The sequence below is a fragment of the Apodemus sylvaticus genome, chromosome 13, assembly GCF_947179515.1.
Source record: "Apodemus sylvaticus chromosome 13, mApoSyl1.1, whole genome shotgun sequence".
Taxonomy (NCBI): Eukaryota; Metazoa; Chordata; class Mammalia; order Rodentia; family Muridae; genus Apodemus; species Apodemus sylvaticus.
In genome coordinates this window covers 19240446-19259023 of record NC_067484.1, presented here as the reverse complement: position 1 = coordinate 19259023, position 18578 = coordinate 19240446, and the positions used below count along the sequence as shown (strand labels likewise).

General features: G+C 36.0%; 1 protein-coding gene across 3 annotated transcripts in view; it reads right to left on the bottom strand.

The window, feature by feature from the left end:
* The window catches only part of Ark2n (arkadia (RNF111) N-terminal like PKA signaling regulator 2N), an 87017-nt gene that overhangs the window by 29955 nt on the left and 38484 nt on the right, over positions 1-18578 (bottom strand). For all 3 annotated transcript variants that reach the window (XM_052155172.1, XM_052155170.1, XM_052155173.1), the window contains exon 2: positions 16004-16788. In XM_052155172.1, coding sequence (XP_052011132.1) covers positions 16004-16718 — 715 coding nt within the window. In that variant the 5' untranslated portion in view covers positions 16719-16788. The remainder of the gene's footprint in view (positions 1-16003; positions 16789-18578) is intronic.

Here is an 18578-nt window from a genome sequence, read left to right as displayed (position 1 = left end):
AATTACAACAGAGTTCTCAATAGAGTAACAAGAAACATTTCTTTTTCAAACTCTTTATTTGATCTATTAGTTACACTCCAGATGCACAGGTGTATAAAGATTATAAAGAAAATGCAATAAAATAAAAACAGCAATTAAATAACATTCTTCTCAAATCTTGAAGGTTCTGATAAAAATGACACAGTATGTGGCAGCCATCCCCTTTTCTTTATGACAATCTGTAAGACTGTGATGACCTAATACAGCAGTCTGACCATCTACCCCATGCTTAATGCTCTAGCCTCCTGCTGACTCCAACTTCCCTGCACATCAAAGGAAGGAAGAACAGAAATTAAGACTCCCCCCAAAAGCATAGAAATGAAGTCATTTTCAATGTTATCTACATTAATAAATTCATATACCTTCTAGATAAACCAACACATTTTTTGTGTATACCATGATTAAAGGCACCTATGCCATTTTTGGAGAGGATCTGAGATGAACCTAAAAGAATTTTATATAACAAATTAATAAAATATTTAACACATATATAAGTTTAATAAATTTGATAGAACTATTTTAATACTATACATTCTAACATGTGACATAATACAAAATCTTCTCACTACTCCCATGCATTATTTAAACCATTTTTGAAAGGACAAAAAAGTATAAACTAAATAAAATACAATACTTTTAGAAGACTGCGTTTTGGTAAGTCAATTTTCCTTTAATTTTTATTATGTACTTATGAAGCTAACAAGACACCTGCATACCACTTTTCTTATAGCTGTAATGTAACTGCCATTAGGTAAAGTCAACTACAATACTAAAAATGAAACTTAAGACCTGGTATGATGATATACAACTGTACCCAGAACGTGAGGTGGAGCCAAGAGGAACACGAGTTTGAGGTTATTCCTGGCTACACAGTAAGTGCAGGCCAACCAGCATCACAGGAGACCCTGTCTTTAAAATAAATAAAAAAGTAAGAAAATTAAGAAGAAAGTTACCAATAAGGTCCGAGCAAGGTGACAAAGGCTTGCAATCTTAGGATGTAGCAAAGCTGAGACAGGAGGATTACAAGTGCAAAGGCAGCCGCACAACAAGGCCTTGTCACTAACAAAATAAAGTTATCAGTAATATCAATTTAAGATGCCCTGTTGAAGAAAATGATGTACTAAGAAACTTTCCCATCAACAACGACAGTGTGCTTGAATTACAGCAGCTTCATAAGCTGAGAGAAGTCTATACTCAAGAAGGCCTGTCTTAAAACCTACATGACGCCGGGCGGTGGTGGCGCACGCCTGTAATCCCAGCACTTGGGAGGCAGAGGCAGGCGGATTTCTGAATTCGAGGCCAGCCTGGTCTACAGAGTGAGTTCCAGGACAGCCAGGGCTATACAGAGAAACCCTGTCTCGGAAAAAAAAAAAAAAAAAAAACAACAACAACAACAAAAAAAACAAATCCAAAACACCAAATAAATAAATAAATAAATAAATAAATAAATAAATAAATAAATAAATAAATAAATAAGTAAATGAAATACATGACAGTAAGCAAAATAAATTCATTGGTGTCTTTGGGGGGCTGTTTGTTTTGTCTTTTAAAGACAGGATCTCATTACACAGCCCTCACCAGCCTTGAACTTGCTATGTTCACCAGGCTAGCTTAAAATCAACAGATCACTTGCCTCTGTCTCCCACATGCTAGGATTAAATGCATGTAACAGCATGCCAAACTAGCTCTCTTATGTATTTTTATTTGATCTGTTAGCAATAATGTATGCCCAAAGATACTGTCTTAAAAGAAAAGCCGCCCCCTCCATTTGAACAACGGTAACTAAGTTTCTAAGTGAGCAGACCCTCCCCTCCCCTCCCCTGGGGGTACTGCATTAATGAATGACTGGGTCTATTCCACCAGTATAGACTACAACACAAGAATTTGCCTCTAGCCACTCATCAAATATAATTTTGATGACTTCAGAATTAAGATAGGTACATATGTGTGTACGTGGCACATCCCTGAGATTAGACTTTTTGTTGCTTAAAAACAACAACAAAACAGAAAGAAATGAGCAAAGGAAGAAACGAAACAAGGAAGAAGGAAAGGGAGGGAGGGAGGAAGGAAGGGAGAGAGGGAGGGAGGGATAGAGGGAAGGAGGGTGGGAGGGAGGGAAGGAGAAAATTAAAGGTAAGTCTCTTATTTTAAAAACGCCATGCTGGGCTGGAGAGAAGTCTCTTATTAAGTGAGGAGCAGCTGCTCTTGCAGAAGACTGGAGCTCTGTCTGCAGTAGACAGTGGCTAACAACCACCTGTGACTTAGGATCCAGGGGACCCATGGCCTTCTGACCACAGAGGGCAACTGACTAACTGTGTGGCACACATACATACATTTGAGCAAAACACTAAAACAAATAAAATATTTTTTAAATTAAAAACTCATGTAAAATATCAAATCTTAAGCTTTTAATTTCTCATGTATTCTAAACTAAAACTTTACTTGAACTTTTAAAGTTACCTCAATCTTAATAATACCTATAAATATATATCAGTATAGTTGTTACTATCTCATAAGTGGCTCTAATAACCAGATTACTTTAATCTGCTAGTAAGATTCTCTTAAAATGATTAGGTATAGAATATTTCAGAATACTAAACTAGTAAATACCAAGAAGAAAACAGACTGCAAAAAAGACTATCAGAAAATGTTAAAAATGTTAAACTTAGTTTAAGTGGGGATTATACCCTTTAGACGCCACAAACTAAAGTGAAATGTGGTGAGGAAATAAACTGGACAGTGGGAGCAACAATGTGTTGTTAAATCTTCAACTTAACTGTCTAATTCTCTATCTATTCCATGACAAAACCCCACAAATGAAAACAATCACCTAATAGATAAAAGACAATTCTATACACAGATGTTAAGAGACTGTCCAATTCAGATAAAGGATGACACTCTGATATAAAAGCATTTCAGCAATGCCTGGATTAGTGCTGTAGGTTGAAAGATGCTTCCTGCCAGGACTATCCCTTTACAGACTACAAATAAATCTGAACAGGATGCACTTTCTATCACTATTTCTAAATTGTTACACAACTACAAAAATTCACAGGAAATGAAGGGTACTAGGCACTTCCATAACAGCTGCACTAAAGGCAAATAATCCACTTCTTTAAATGTCTATAATACAAACTCAAATTATTTTAAAGGAAGAATTTTGAATCTGTGCATTCTGGAAATGATGCTATCATTAGAGTAAATCTATTCTCAAAACAATAATCCTTAAAACAGTAGTAATATATTATCTTTAAGGCACTGTGTGAAAATGAAGTCAGAATTTTTTGTAGGTTTCTACTGCAAAATTACCCTTAAGGCTAAAATCTTCAAACTCTATAATGCCAAGTCTTAATCTAAGATAAACCCTTACTATTTTAGTATATATTCTTTAAATTAAATCGGTGTTATGGAGTTCCCGCTTTCTACCGAAACTCACTTCTACATCTTTATCCAAACTTTCCAAAATAACAAGTACTTAACATCTCTTCAAGTACTTAAAACATTATTCTATCACTTTACAATGTCAACTATTACTTGAAATTTCCAATTCATTGAAGTTTTTCCTTGTTTTATATTATAGCTAAAGTAGTGGTACATGCCTTTAATCTCAACATTCTGTAAGAAAAGGCTGGTGGATCTCTGTGAGCTCAAGGCCAGCCTGGTCTACATAGTAAGTTCCAGACTAGCCAAAGGCTACACAAAGACAACAAAACTAAACAAAACAAAATAACCTATAGAGCTCTAATTCAACAACAAAAGGAGACTATATCCAGTCAATGCAATCAATACCAGCAATAATTTTCTTACATGCTAGTCCTAAAAGAATTGGTCTTCTTATTTTAAAAATAAATATAATTTTCAGTCATGCTTAATAAGTTAAATATCTTATCAGAAAACAAAACAGAACTCATATTAGTGTATGCATGCATTAGAAAAGTTATAGTAACATGCTGAAAAGTAGTATTTTCTAATGTCTATTAGTCTACTTCTAATAAAATTTTTGATTCTAGAATGAAAGTAAAGACAAATTAAATTTCCTTTGAAAACATCTCTCAATTTTGAGGAAAGATTGTTGATTAATTTAAAATTCAGTTACCTAAAAACAGTATGTTCCTTCTGTTAATATGAAACTTCAAACACTCAAACACACACACACACACACACGTATATGTATATATTTATATAGACTGACAAAGTTTGTAGCTATACTTTCACTTCAAAGAAAACCTCATCAATCATAAGAAACTCCTATATCTTTACAAGGAAAAATCTTGATGTTCAACCCTTATCCTAACAGATTAAAAATAAGGTTCATAAACTTTGAGCTCATTACACAGTAAAAAGAACATCAATCTACAAAGATATTCTTAGGCAAAAACATATTAAACCTTCCACAATTAACTCATAATTCTCATATACTTACAGTGAAAATTAAAAAATTACAAGTATTTGTTTAATTCAACCCTTCTTAAATAAAGGAAAACCTTGGCTCAGACTATTCCTATTAATGAAAAGTTGCAAATATCTGCATGCTCACTCAGTGATAGCTGCTTGGCATGTATGAGGGCGGCCCTGGTTAAAGCTCAATACCACCAATAAAGAAACAGGCTTGGACCAGCTCAGGCAGCACAGCATCTGCCTGGCACCCATGCTTGGGCTGGATCTTGAGTGCCTCAGGAGAGAGACACCACATCCATCCCTCAGCTACACAGTGCTCAAGAGTATCCTATGCTAGGTCAAAATTAAGTAGGGAGAAACGAGTTTTATTTCCACATAAGATTGCTGATAAATATTAAGATGAATTACAGGTTTTAATTTTTTTAACATATAAAATTCTAAATAGCGTGCCTAATCTATAAAACACAAAAAAAGAATATTTTTTTCTTTTTCATTGATATGAAGGAAAAGGCCAAATTTCTCTTGCAAGAAAAATAAAAACTTAAAAAACAGTTAATAATAGCAAAATTACATATCCCTAACTCAAAGTCTTTCATGCTAATTTGGCTGTCTCTCACCATACTCCTACAAATACTCAAAAATATGTTTTTAAATTCCACATACAAATACATCTATCTACCATCCTACAGATTTTTCTTTGTCTTTGTGTCAGGGGCAGAGGAACTTTATAGATCTCCAGAGATGACTTTGAGCTCCTGGCCCCCCTGCCTCTACCTCCCTACTCCTGGGATTAGAAACAAACTGGTCAATCCTGCCATGTTTATTCCCTTTGGAGACCTTTAAAATGATTAGAGGTTATTTATTTTCGGTCTAAGGAATGAAAACAAAATTAAACTAGTATATTAACTAAATATTTTCACTAGAAACTTTAAAACCCATTCAATTGCCTGATATCTATCAGGGTTAATTTAAAGCTCAAGATTAAAGTTGATTTATGTATGATGAGAAATACAATGTTGCCCAATAAGGACAGTTTCATTTTCCATTCTTTCAATTCCTTACAGTTAACTGAGGACCAAAATAATAAAGGGAAAATGCAGAAATGACTAACTCAATAATTTCCATAATATTCCGAGTAGTGTGAAGAAATCTCCCACAGCCCTGAGCTCAAGCTCTGAATCTTCCCTTTGTCCAGAGTATCTCCAAAGAAAGCTGCCATGTCGGTCAGGAGACTGTACCTTTGTCCAAGAAACCTTTCATACAACCCAATGCTAGGCCAGTGCTAGTCACCTTGCCCTGTAGGCACTGTATCTGTCATCTAACTACATCACAATAAGGGTGAATATAGTCCAATGAGATATTCTGAGACAATAACTCACACAGCTTGTCAGTGTATTTTTATGTTTTCTATTTTATTATTGTTATTAACCTTAATATGACTAATTTATAAACTAAGCTTTATAGTAGAGATGCACATACAGGGAGAAAACAGTATATACAGGGTTTGGTGCTGTATAAAGCTTACAGTAGCCACTGGAAATCTCAGAACACACCCTCTCCCAGTAAGGGGAACTATTGCACTATTTTCCTCTTAAAGAAAACCAACCCAGTAAAGTGGCCTTTACCATATTACCCCCCCCCCCCTCAAGGAAGGATTTCCTATAACATAGACTGACCTCAACCTATTGATCCTCCATCCTCAACCTCTTAAATACTGGGATTACAGGCCTGCAACATCATACCCTGATGTTCCATACAATATGTTGCATAGATGGTACAAAAGTAAATATTTACTCAAGAAAGTAATACATGCTTCTCATGTACAATATATTTAAATTTAATGAAGACTACTGACAAATTCATTAAATAACAAGGAATCTAAATGCTTATGTAGTACATTTTTTTCATAATCTTCATAGAAAATTTGAATCAGAAAAATCTAACCAAACAGGATTTGAATTGGAGTGAGGTTTATGAAATGGATGAGAAGAGAATCTCAAGTTATCAACTACCTATTTTTACTGAGTTGTTTTTGTTTTTTGTTTTTTGTTTTTTTTTTTCAGTTTTTTGAGACAGGGTTTCTCTGTGTAGCCCTGGCTGTCCTGGAACTCATTCTGTATACCAGGCTGGCCTCGAACTCAGAAATCCACCTGCCTCTGCAGGTGCTGGGATCAAATGCATGTGCCACCACTGCCCAGCTTTACTAAATTTTTTACTCAGAGTTTTCTTTTGCATGAACATAAAAGAGAATCATTCTTTTCCTACCTATTCTTGTAAAACACATTTTCATGTTCCAGCCTACAAAATAAAACACAAGCTAAACTTGTGTTTATCAAACTGCTGCTTTCTGTTTTAAATACTATTTTATTTGTTTTTGGAAATGGTTTCACATAGCCCAGGCTAGCTTCAAACTCCCTCTTCAGCCGAAGCTGACTTTGAACTCTTGGTCTTCCTCCCTATCTCCCAAGTGCTGGATATATGCCACCAGACTCAGCTAATACCTAATTGAAAACAAAACAAAAAACAAAACCTGTTTACTACGCAGTCTTTAAGTAGCATCAAAAGAAACTTTTAATACCAAAAGTATACTTTTTCCTTAATCCATAAAGTAGACAATACACTTTAATGACATAAAGTTTAAGTTCATAGGTGATTCAGAAATTTTCCCATTTTTAGCAGGATTAACTAGAAAACTACTCTCTTTGGGAATTCTAATACACTGTCAACCTTCAAACAGGCAAGGAACATAAAAGTAACTAAGCATTGTGTGGCAGCACTTGCGAGATTGGATCAGCATTTAAGCTCATGACCGGTGAGGGAATTCTTGGAGTAACCAGCCAGGTTTTGGGCCCCTGGGCTCAAGGATGTTCATAGTCTTAACCTGTGTCAAATCGAGTTAGTTTCCCAAATACATTCAGGACCTCGGTCTGTCTCTGTAACTTAACAAAACAGTCACTCAGTCTTCTAGAACACTGCCTATGAAGTTCCTATCACACACCACGCCCCTTTGTCAAGTAATCCCAGCATTTCCTGTTTCCTTGAACACACATTCAAATCTCCTAACACAACTGATGTCAGCTTTGAGACACAGAGGCCACTTAACAAAACATTAATAATCTAGAAAAGTATATTTTTATCTCAACACACTTAACTCAGGAAAGTGGCAACAGCACTGTTTTTTGGCTTGTCCGTTTGTCTGTCTTAAGCCTGACAGATACAGGACTGGTAGGCAGTGTTAAAATTCACCCACCAAGCCAAAGTCACCTTTTAAGAATCTGGAGTGGCTTAACAATAACACAAACCAGGATGGCTCCAAGATGTTTAAAGTTTAGTTTGTTGTTTAAAGTTTTCAAAATAATACTTACTGTACAGTTCTGGTTGAGAACCACTGTGTGTTTGAATATTTTAACTGTGTTGGCTTTAGAATTCTAAAAGATAATACTTTGTCAGGTGAACCCATAACCAACCATTACAAGATAATTCTCACCTAACTGATAGCTCCTGTTTTAATTTTTTCTTTTAACTGTATGGAAAACTACACAAAGGATATACAGAATCTATGTGTACTTCTGGACAAGTCTTATAAAAACCTTAGTGTCTGCCAGGGTGTTAAATGGACTGTATGCCACTGGGAGCAAAGGAGTCTTGTATTTAAGTTTGGGGTAAGCAGGCTAAGGATGTAGGATGTAGACTGTTTGCCTAGCATGCATGAAGCCTTGGTTCAATTTCCAACACTGCATGAACCCAGATATGGTGGCACATTCCTGTAATACTAATATTTGGTGGGTGAAGGTGGGAGTTCAGAAGTTCAAGGTCATCCTCAACCAGAAGTCAAACTGGGCTACAATAAGATCCTGTCTCAAAGATAGATAGATGGATGGATGGATGGATGGATGGATGGATGCATGGGTGGATAGAGAGAGAGAGAGAGAGAGAGAGAGAGAGAGAGAGAGAGATTAGACAGACAGACAGACAGTATATTCCCTATATAGGATATATTAACAGTTCTAAGCTGTCCTGCAGTTTAAAAAAAAAACTTTTCACATAATCTAAGCATATTCCAAATATGCCCACTGCAAACAGTACCAGTATCTATAGAACGGTAGTTTCACCAGATTCTGGTTTATGATTTGGCCCTACACAAACTTTTTCCTTCAGCAGGATTGTCTTGGTTTGCGCCTCTAACAAAACTAACAGTTTTAAAATATTCATCTTCACACTGCTCTTGACTATGCTGACCACAACAGCTTTTCTATCCAACTCCCATTCAGTCTTATCTCCTGTATGCTTTATTATTATTCCTATTATTCTTAGTAATCAACCACCGAATGATAATAAATGCATTTATTATCTGGCTACTCAAGGAAGAGTTTATTTCCTGAGGGAAGAGACTTCATTCACCATTATGTCTCCAACACTGTATAATAGGTACAAGAATATTCACTGAATAGAATGACTAACATCAATGTTGAGGTGTACCATCTACCTCATAGAGATGTTGTATGAAGAACAGCCCTAACCTTGGGATATAGCTCAGTAACAGGTCACCTGCCTAGCATGCCTAAGGCCTTGGTCAGCTTTGATGCTCAGCACCACCGAAACCCAAAACAAAAATGGAAAACACAATCTAATCAATTGTCCTATCATGTTTACTACATGTTCTTTCTAAAAACAGGACTCATTTTATTGCTTAGTGGCTACTTATAAAGATGCAGAAGAATGCCGGGCGATGGTGGCACACGCCTGTAATCCCAGCACTCTGGGAGGCAGAGGCAGGTGGATTTCTAAGTTCGAGGCCAGCCTGGTCTACAGAGTGAGTTAGTTCCAGGACAGCCAGGGCTATACAGAGAAACCCTGTCTCAAGAAAAAAAAAAAAAAAAAAAAAAAAAAAAAAAAGATGCAGAAGAATGCCTCCTTATCATTTCTATACCTATATGCTTCTGCACATTTCTTTAATCCCATTCTACCTAATAATAAAAACCCTTCAAGTTTGTTACCTACATTTTCTCAACTTCATCTTCCTCCTCTTCTGACTACCCTTTCTCCACTAAATCCATTTTTTAAAAAAACGTTTAAAAACAAATGCCTTTTCTCTATATACATGATTCTTTGAGAAGGATGTGCCTTCTGCTATTGTATATCAGCTTAAGGAAAACCAGACCAAATACAACGTAGACTTTGTTTTCCTTGTGGTTTTTGAAACAGAAGACACATGGTCTCATTTGGTGGCTTAGATTGGCCTTGAACTTGCTATTCAGCCCAGTCTTGAATTAAAACTACTGCCTTAGCCTCTTGAATGCTGGATTATAGATGGTCACCATCCTACTTGGCATAAGCAGAATTTAAAGAGTAACCATTTCCTTTTAGCCCCATTACATGTACTGGGTAAAAATAAATGTAGGGCACAAATCAGAAAGCTGATCATACTGGTATCACCTATTTTTGGATGACTATAATAATAGGTACTTAAAATCTTGTCTTTAGGAAATGATGAGAGAACACTTATACTAACTAAAGACTAAAGTCCCAGACTCAAAAGGATGACCCCTGGCCCTGAACACTAACAAGTGAGAATTCTGAGAGGTACAAGACACATTTGTCAAAAGTCACAAAACTTAGAAAAACTAAGTGAACCCTAGCAGTACATAATAAGGACTTTAAGTAATAACAGAAGGTTGATGTGGGTTAATCATTGTTTAAAAAAAAAAGGTATACTTTAATTTAGGTTGTTGATAGTAGGAGGCTATATGTGGAGGCAAGAATGTGGAAGAATTCTTGTTAAAATTTTCTGTAAATTGAAAACTACTAAAAAGTACTAAAAAGTTTAAAAGCCCAGTGGTGGTGGCAAATACCTTTAATCCCAGTACTTGGGGAGGCAGAGGCAGGCGGATATCTGAGTTCAAGGCCAGCTTGGTCTACAGTGAATTCTAGGATAGCCAAGGCTACACAGAGAAACCCTGTCTCCAAAAAACATTAAAAAACAAGAACGATAATCTCATCTTAAATAAGCATTGTCTTTTTATTAACACTAAAGTAGTCCGTGTTGTAGATACAAACACAGCATAGACACTCATTTTAGATAAGGGTGCAAGTAATGCATTTAGTGCTTTAACGTGAGAGGCTGCCAAAAAATATCTATTTCAAAGGGTATTGTAATATCCAGACAAATACACTTAAACAATGTATGTAAAAACACTTGGGTGGACGTAGTGGGCAAATCAGGAGGAGTCAGCAGGACCACTAGTCAAGGCCAGTTACCTAATGAGACATTGTCAAAAAATTTTTTTTCATTTATATGGAGAACGAAGGCACCTATGACTATAAATTAATATAGAACTGTGTACACTTTACAGCTTTGATTTCTAAAAACCAGACCCAATTTTTTAGAATACCATACCCACTGGCACCTCAACTGACCAGAATACCAGTTTTATATTCTCATCACCATCCACCCGATCATCCTACACAGCCTGGTTTACTTAACTGAGCAGTTCATTTGAAGAGTTTTAAAAGCACTGGTGCCCAAAGTCAAACCTTAGAAGATTCTGACTTGATAGGGCTGGAGCGTGGCCTGAATACCAGAATTTTTCAACAGCAATTAAAATACAAAGCCAGATTTAAAAACAAAAACAAAAAACACAAACAAAAAAACACAAATGAATCTTATCGGCCTACTCTGTATTTACGAAGCTTAAAACAGCTTCTACCTGACTATTTTGCCTCTGTATTTTATTAATAACATTATCTAGCAGAACTCCTAAACAGATTACTTCTACTTCCAGATTACAGACTTTATCTACCCTAAGTAACATGAAGCTTTTAGTCCCCAAGGGTCACTCCATACTCAATGGAGGCCAATGACCAGGTGCTTCATGGGAACCATTACGAGTCTCAGGACTATGTATCCTCACTGCTTAGACTAATAAAATTTTTTCTGTAACAATTAAATACCCAGTAGATTAAGAAGAAAAAAATCCTACAAATTAAGAAGAAAAAAAGCACATGTGCCAAGAAGAAAATATGTGACAAACATAAAAAATTGTTTACCAGAACAAGCGGCAAAGGTAGTTTTCAACTTGACTAAATAGGAAAGTAATACAAATTGACCTGAAGCTCTAATTCTTCTACCAAATCAAGACTAAATATATATTATCTAGAGAAAGAATACATAAACACTCAAACTCAAGATACAATAAAAATGTATTTTTTAGACACACTATTATGACATATGATTAGATACCCTAAATGTTCATACTCTTATTTGTAACAGCAAAATAGAAAAATGGCCCAAATGTCAAACAATAGGGAAGTTTATTTTTATAGTTAATTCTTATAGTAAATTATCTAAAATCCAAATAATCTCGAGAATAATGTGTTTAAAGGTTCAAAATGCAATGATACAAAGAAAAAGACAGATGTATATTCTATATGACAAATTTCAATATTGATAGAAGATATACTTAAATGTTAACAAAAGTAGAATTACTGGAGGCTAGAGAGGTGGCTCACTGGTTAAGAGCACTTGTTCTTGCAGAAGACCTAAGTTCAATTACAGGCACCAATATGGTGGCTCACAGCCATCTATAACTATGGTTCCAGGGGATCAAAAGCACTTTTTTCAGACTTCTACAGGCACCAGAAAGACATATGGTGCACATAAATGCATTCAGGCAAACCATTTATGGAAGAAGAATTTACTATTTTTTAAAAGATTTATCTTTATTTTTAATTATGAGTGTAAGTATGTGTGTGTAACTGCCAGTGGCATTGTGAGCTATCCCATGCGGGTGCTAGAACCTGAGCCTCTGAAAGAGGCTGAACCACTGAGCCATCTCCAGGCCCAAGTCTGTTACTTCTTAAGAATGTTTAATTCTAGACAAGAATTAACTGAATAATAATAATAATAATTAATAATAATAATAATAGAAAAATTAGCTAGGCAAGTCTGTCATAATGCATCTGAGCATATCTATATTTGTGGTGGATGTTAGATGCAGAGATGCTGGCTTCAGTGGGGCTGAGATGGTCTGACTACGCATATGAATTATCCTCAATAACACCTATACCCACTGCAAAAAAGGTAAACCAGCTAAGACAACTGACTCTGACCTAGCACAATGGATACTCTTTGACCACATAAAAGTAGGCCATAACAGCCAAGGTGAGACAAAGCTACCTTAAGGCTCACCCTATGGTAACTATTAATGAAAAGGAAAAGTTACGGTAGAAAATATTTTCTGGGAGGCCATATAAATACACTGATGCACACGTTTACTCAGGAAACTAATTCCCTTAATTTAGTAGTCTAATGCCCATTATTCTTATTAACTAAAATCAAAATACTTCCAACAAACTTTACATAGCTTGAATGATTTTACAGAGAAATGCACCCCCATGAAACGTAATGTTCATAAACAGTAAAGAAAACATAAGCCATATAAATGCTCCAATCAAAAACTGCAAAGGGAGCCGGGTGGTGGTGGCTCACGCCTGTAATCCCAGCACTTGGGAGGCAGAGGCAGGTGGATTTCTGAGTTCGAGGCCAGCCTGGTCTACAGAGTGAGTTCCAGGACAGCCAAGGGCTACACAGAGAAACCCTGTCTCAAAAAAAAAAAAAAAAAAAACCAAATCCAAAAACTGCAAAGGTAATATATAAAGCATACCAAAAAATAAGCCAGGCATTTTTGAAAAAAGCCTTGAGTATTCAAGATAACTATCACATAGCATTTTTACTCTAATTTACTATAAAATACTATGAGTTTATAATATTTCTAAGTCGTCCAAATGAAAGCAGTACCAGATTATCTTCTTGTTCCTTCAAACAGATACTAAAAGCATCCCTAATCCCAAAAACTTCAAGAAAATGATATAATATAATACTAAAAAGCCTATTAGTTAATTGATCTTTCTAAAAACTTCTTAGCCGGGCGGTGGTGGTGCATGCCTGTAATCCCACCACTCTGGGAGGCAGAGGCAGGCAGATTTCTGAGTTCGAGGCCAGCCTGGTCTACAAAGTGAGTTCCAGGACAGCCAGGGCTATACAGAGAAACCCTGTCTCGAAAAAACCAAATCCAAAAAAACCAACAAAACAAAACAAAACAAAACAAAACAAACAACAAACCCCCCCAAAAAAACCAAAAAACACTTCTCAAACATTTCTTTCCAAGGTATCAAAATAAATCAGTAAGATTGTACTAGTCTGCATCACTATCTGCATTCTTTAAATAAAAATATACTATTAAATTACTTGGCATATAGTACAATGATACTTCCTTCAATTTTTAAGATGTGCCTAAACAAAAGCTTACAAATTTTTCTGAATTACTAAACTGGTTATATCTTGACAAAATTACATAGTAGGAAACTTTTTAATGTTCCAATTGTTTTCCATTTTGTGTAAACAGCTGGACTCAAAAGTCTCAGCATCCAAAAGATTGTCTTAGACAGATCCAGTGTCAGTCCACTGGAATGTCCGTATTGTTTCACTCAGGTTGCTTCATAGTACCTTCAACAACCACTCTTGCTATAAGGTTAAGTGTGCCTCCCTTCTTGCCCAAAGTCATATGACTCAGAAAATTAAAAAAATGTATCTGTTCCAATAGAATTGTACAAGATCACAGTTTTTCAAACATAACAATATGGAAGACCTGAAGTTCCTTATATTTAAACACTAGGTAGTTCAATGTTTGCTGCTTTGCATAATTTCCAAAGAGACCATTTAGGCCTGTCCTGTATGTGAACACTGACACTTTCCTCTCCAAAAATCTGAGCAGTGCATACCACAGCCATACAGTAGCCTGCATCTTCAACTACCATTTGATTTCCCACAATTACCTTAGAAACTGTTACTTCTCAAAGGACAAAAGTTAATAAATAAGTGATATATAAAAAGTAGAAATATAGCAAATATTAACTTACTTCAATGTTTGATTAGTTCACAATTAAGAATAGATGGCAAACAGAAAGAATAGCAATGTTTTGAAGTCTTAAAAATGACTGTTAGTCAAATATGAACAAAGGACACTTAGCCTACACATTAAGGAAACAGGAGTGTGTTCATTAGACACTACTCATTTCACCTCTACAACGGGACTCTAGCTTTAAAAAGAATTTTATTCACCCATCTTCTCCCTTCCCACAAAAAGGCAAAGTGTTGATGTGATTACATGAAAATCTGTTTAACTGGAATTAAATACTGTATCAGGAGATCCATAATAAATTTGATTAACAAATTAGAACAGACTATAAGAATACATACTTTTGTAAGTATTTAATAAGGCTTCCTTAAAAATAATAGCAAATAGAAAACTGAACATGCCTTAGAACCACCCAAAGGTCTGCTTCTTTCATGAGCCACATTTAACTTTTTCTCATTTAGTTTTAATAATAAGAAACTACTAAAGGAATTTAATCAAGATATTATCACAGAAAAGCACTTTTAAAGACTGCTTAAACTCATATTTAATATGCTATATGAAAGAGAATTGTTTGTTATACATTAAGCACCTGTTAAGGTACTTTTTAATTCATTCTTGCTATTGAGTTTACATGGTTATGTATAAATTTAGATAACCAATATGCTTTTTCTTGAAATATCCTTTGTAAATCAGAAGTGAAAACTAAAATGAAAAAAAAATCACCTATAAACTTTTCCCTTCTTTAGTGCAGCAATAAACACTGCTGTTGTGACCTACTAAGTATCAGTTACTTTACAAAATATTCCTAGTCATATAATTCTCTTCAATAATGAGAATTCTTCACTTAAGAACCATTCAGATTAAAAAAAAAAAACATTCAGATATCATCTTCCTTCCTCTATGAAATCTCAAAGATTGCCTTTGTAGCACACAGTATTAGATGCAACACAGGGAAAACTGACATACTAAACATATAATAAACTATAGACCCTTTTATTTATGAGAGCTGAAACAAGCCAATTTTCAAGTAACTTTTTAAAGCCTGGTAGATGAAGAGGAAAGTTTTTTGGACATTCTTTACAATTTGAGTGACAAGGTAGAATAAAAAAATGTGCAATACGGGTAACTAGTTTATCATCCACTAAATCTGAGGGAAAACGCAAGGAAAAAAATGTTTTAGGAGGACCAGTAATTAGAAAGCTTTAATGAAAGAATGTATCATTTCAGACACCATAAGCTCAAGTGCAGAGGCTAGGTAATAAAGCAAGGTGCCTAGTCCTGAGGAAAATGTACTTGTACTTAGTAATAATGCTCACAGAGTTTTAAATCTATGCAGTGCTAAAAAGGCAATGACAGAAGTTCAGATAGTATGTTACAGAGAAAGACCTGTGAGAATTCCATTTCTTAAAAATAATCTTGTCCCTATCATTAACCACTTAATGTTTTTGCTGATGTGCTAAAAAGTGCACTGGCAACTCAGAGTAGGTTTGTTTTTTAAGTTGGCCATGTCTTTTTAATAGACTGCAGTCTTCAAATTTATATAGAGCTGCAGGTCTCCTGGATTTTTTCAAGTGTCACTCATCTAACTGAGTCTGACAGCTGAGAAAGGCCACCAGGTGCTTACAGTCAGTTTAAAAAACATCCTCTACCTGGTATCTCTGCAGTGATTGTCTTGCTGCTCCCTGAAACCTCTTCATCATCATCTGATGAACTCGTGCTTGAGTCACAAGTCAGGTCACTATCACTGGTGCTACTGTCCTGTAGCAGGTTGTACTTCTTCCTTGCAGCAGCTTCCCGTTTCTGCCTTAGTAGTCTGATCCTCTCCTTGTGCTTTTGGCTCCGATGACCTTTAACCTTGGTGACTCGGCCATTCTGCTTATCACTGGATTGCCGGTTTTTCTTGGCAGCCATAGTAGATGTCTCACTTTCAGAACGGGACCGCCTAGACTTTCGTCCAACAGTGGCACCAGGCACTCCTGAAGTATCTCCTTCTGCCGTTGTTTCTGCTTGTGAGGGTTCATTCTCTTCAACAGAAGACAATGTATCTGAGTCAGCCAAGTGGCCACTAGAGGAAGGGGAAAGCATGCAATGATTGGAGGAGTCACTCTCATAAACCCGGCCAGTCGTGGGCTTGTCACTCTCTGTGGATGCTAACTGAGACTCTGAAGAGTCCCTTCTCAGTTCCATCAACAAACAGGGCATGGAAGAGAGAACTGTAGAGTCGGCTACACCATCTTTTGGAACTTGAGATTCCAGTTCTACAGAGCCATCTTCTTCCTTGGCTGTCTCTTGTTCAGATGCTTTTGGTGGGGCTGCAGACTCAATGAGTTCTTCTACTTTTCCCACTGCCTCCTCCATCTTCATCTCAGAATTCCAAATTAAATCATGGAACAGAGTCTAGGAAACGATATCAAAGATGCGACAGGAAAGCAGCCTGTGTGAAAACACATAAAGTCAATGACTAGAAATGGAACATTATTTAACCTATATAGCATGCTATGTTTCTTAGTGGCAAAAGGCACCATTTACACAACAGACCTTTAAGACACTATGTGCCCATAATCTGCTTGATTGGCAGTCAGATTCAAAGAATTTAATACCAGCAAAATCCTAGCAGTCTCATCTACTAAAAATAGAATATTAATCTCTATTGTGATTACAGCAAGTAACCAAAGAGTTAAATTTAGAACTTTAGATAGGGTTGGAAAAGTAGCTTAGTAATATAGTGCTTGTCTGAAGTACATGAAGTCCTGAGTTCAGTCTCCAGCACCAAAATAAGAAAGGTTTAAAAGACTCAAGAAAAAAATCTTTAAAAAACTTTAATATAATTAATGTGTACTTGACTTTAATATAAATGAAAAGAATGGTTTAGAAGAAGCCTCTTTTGGGGCTGGAGCTGTAGTTCAGTAGATAATAAATAGGTTTGCCTTGCACACAAGAAGCTCTAGTCCAATCCTCACCACTACACAGTACTAGACATCTACATGCCTGTAATTTCAGCACTATAGAGGTAGTGGCAGGAGAATTAGGAGAAAGTTCAAGATCATCCATAGTGAATTTCAGCCAATCCTAGGACACATGAGACCCTATATCCAAAAAAAAACAAAAAAACAAAAAACAAAAAACAAAAAACAAAAAACAAAAAAAACCAAGTCTGAGCTGGATGGTAGTACAGGTATACAATTCCAGCTACTTGGGAGGCTGAGGTCTGAGGATCCTAAAGTCAAGACTTACTTGGATAACTTAGAAGACTCCCTCTTAAAATGAAAAATAAAGTGACTAGAAAGCTACCTTGGTGGTTAAAAGTACTTGCTGCTCTTGCAAAATACCTGAGTTTAGGTCCCAAAACCTAATCTGTTCCTATCTATAACTCCAATTCGAGGGGATCAAACACCCCTGATATACATACATACATACATACATACATACATACATACATATATACACACACACACACACATATACATACACACACATACATACATACATACATACATACATATACAGGCAAATACTTCTACACATCAAAAACAAGTCTTTAAAAGCATAGATATAAAGGGGGAATGAGCTAGAATGTAGCTCAGTAGTAGTGTTTGCCTAACATGTTCAATGCCCCAGTATCATCAAACACCTAACACAGTCCAGGAATCATTGTAACTAAAACTATGGTTTTTATACTCAATTTCCAAAGGAGAAGAGATTGTAAAAGAGAGAGCTATCTAATGTACACTTATGGGTTTATGGGTTTTTAAGGGGTTGGTGGTGTGTGGGGTTTTTTTGTCTTTTTTTTTTTTTTTAATGTTGTGTTTATGCTGGTGCATCTAGAGGCAAGAGGAAAACCTATGTCATTCCTCAAAAGCCATCTACCTGTTTTTTGAGAAGATCCCTCACTGGCCTGAAGACAGCCAATTACACTCTGCTGTTTGGCTAGTGATTTTTAGGAGGCTATCTTTGCCTCCCCAGCACCTGGCTTTTTAACATGGGCTCTGGGTATTAAAGTCAGGTCTTCTGAATGAGCCATCTCCTCACTGTTTTTTGTTTTTTTAAATCAACTCCATGCTTTTAGGGAAGTGAGCAACCAAAGTAATTATATGCATCAAACCTGTCTGCATTCCCCTGAATAGGACAAATCCCAGAGGAGAATGAAGGGAAAAGGCCAGCTGAGCATAGCAGCATGCCTGTGTAGTATAGCATTTGCAAGGCTGATTCTGGCCTGAGAGGTGG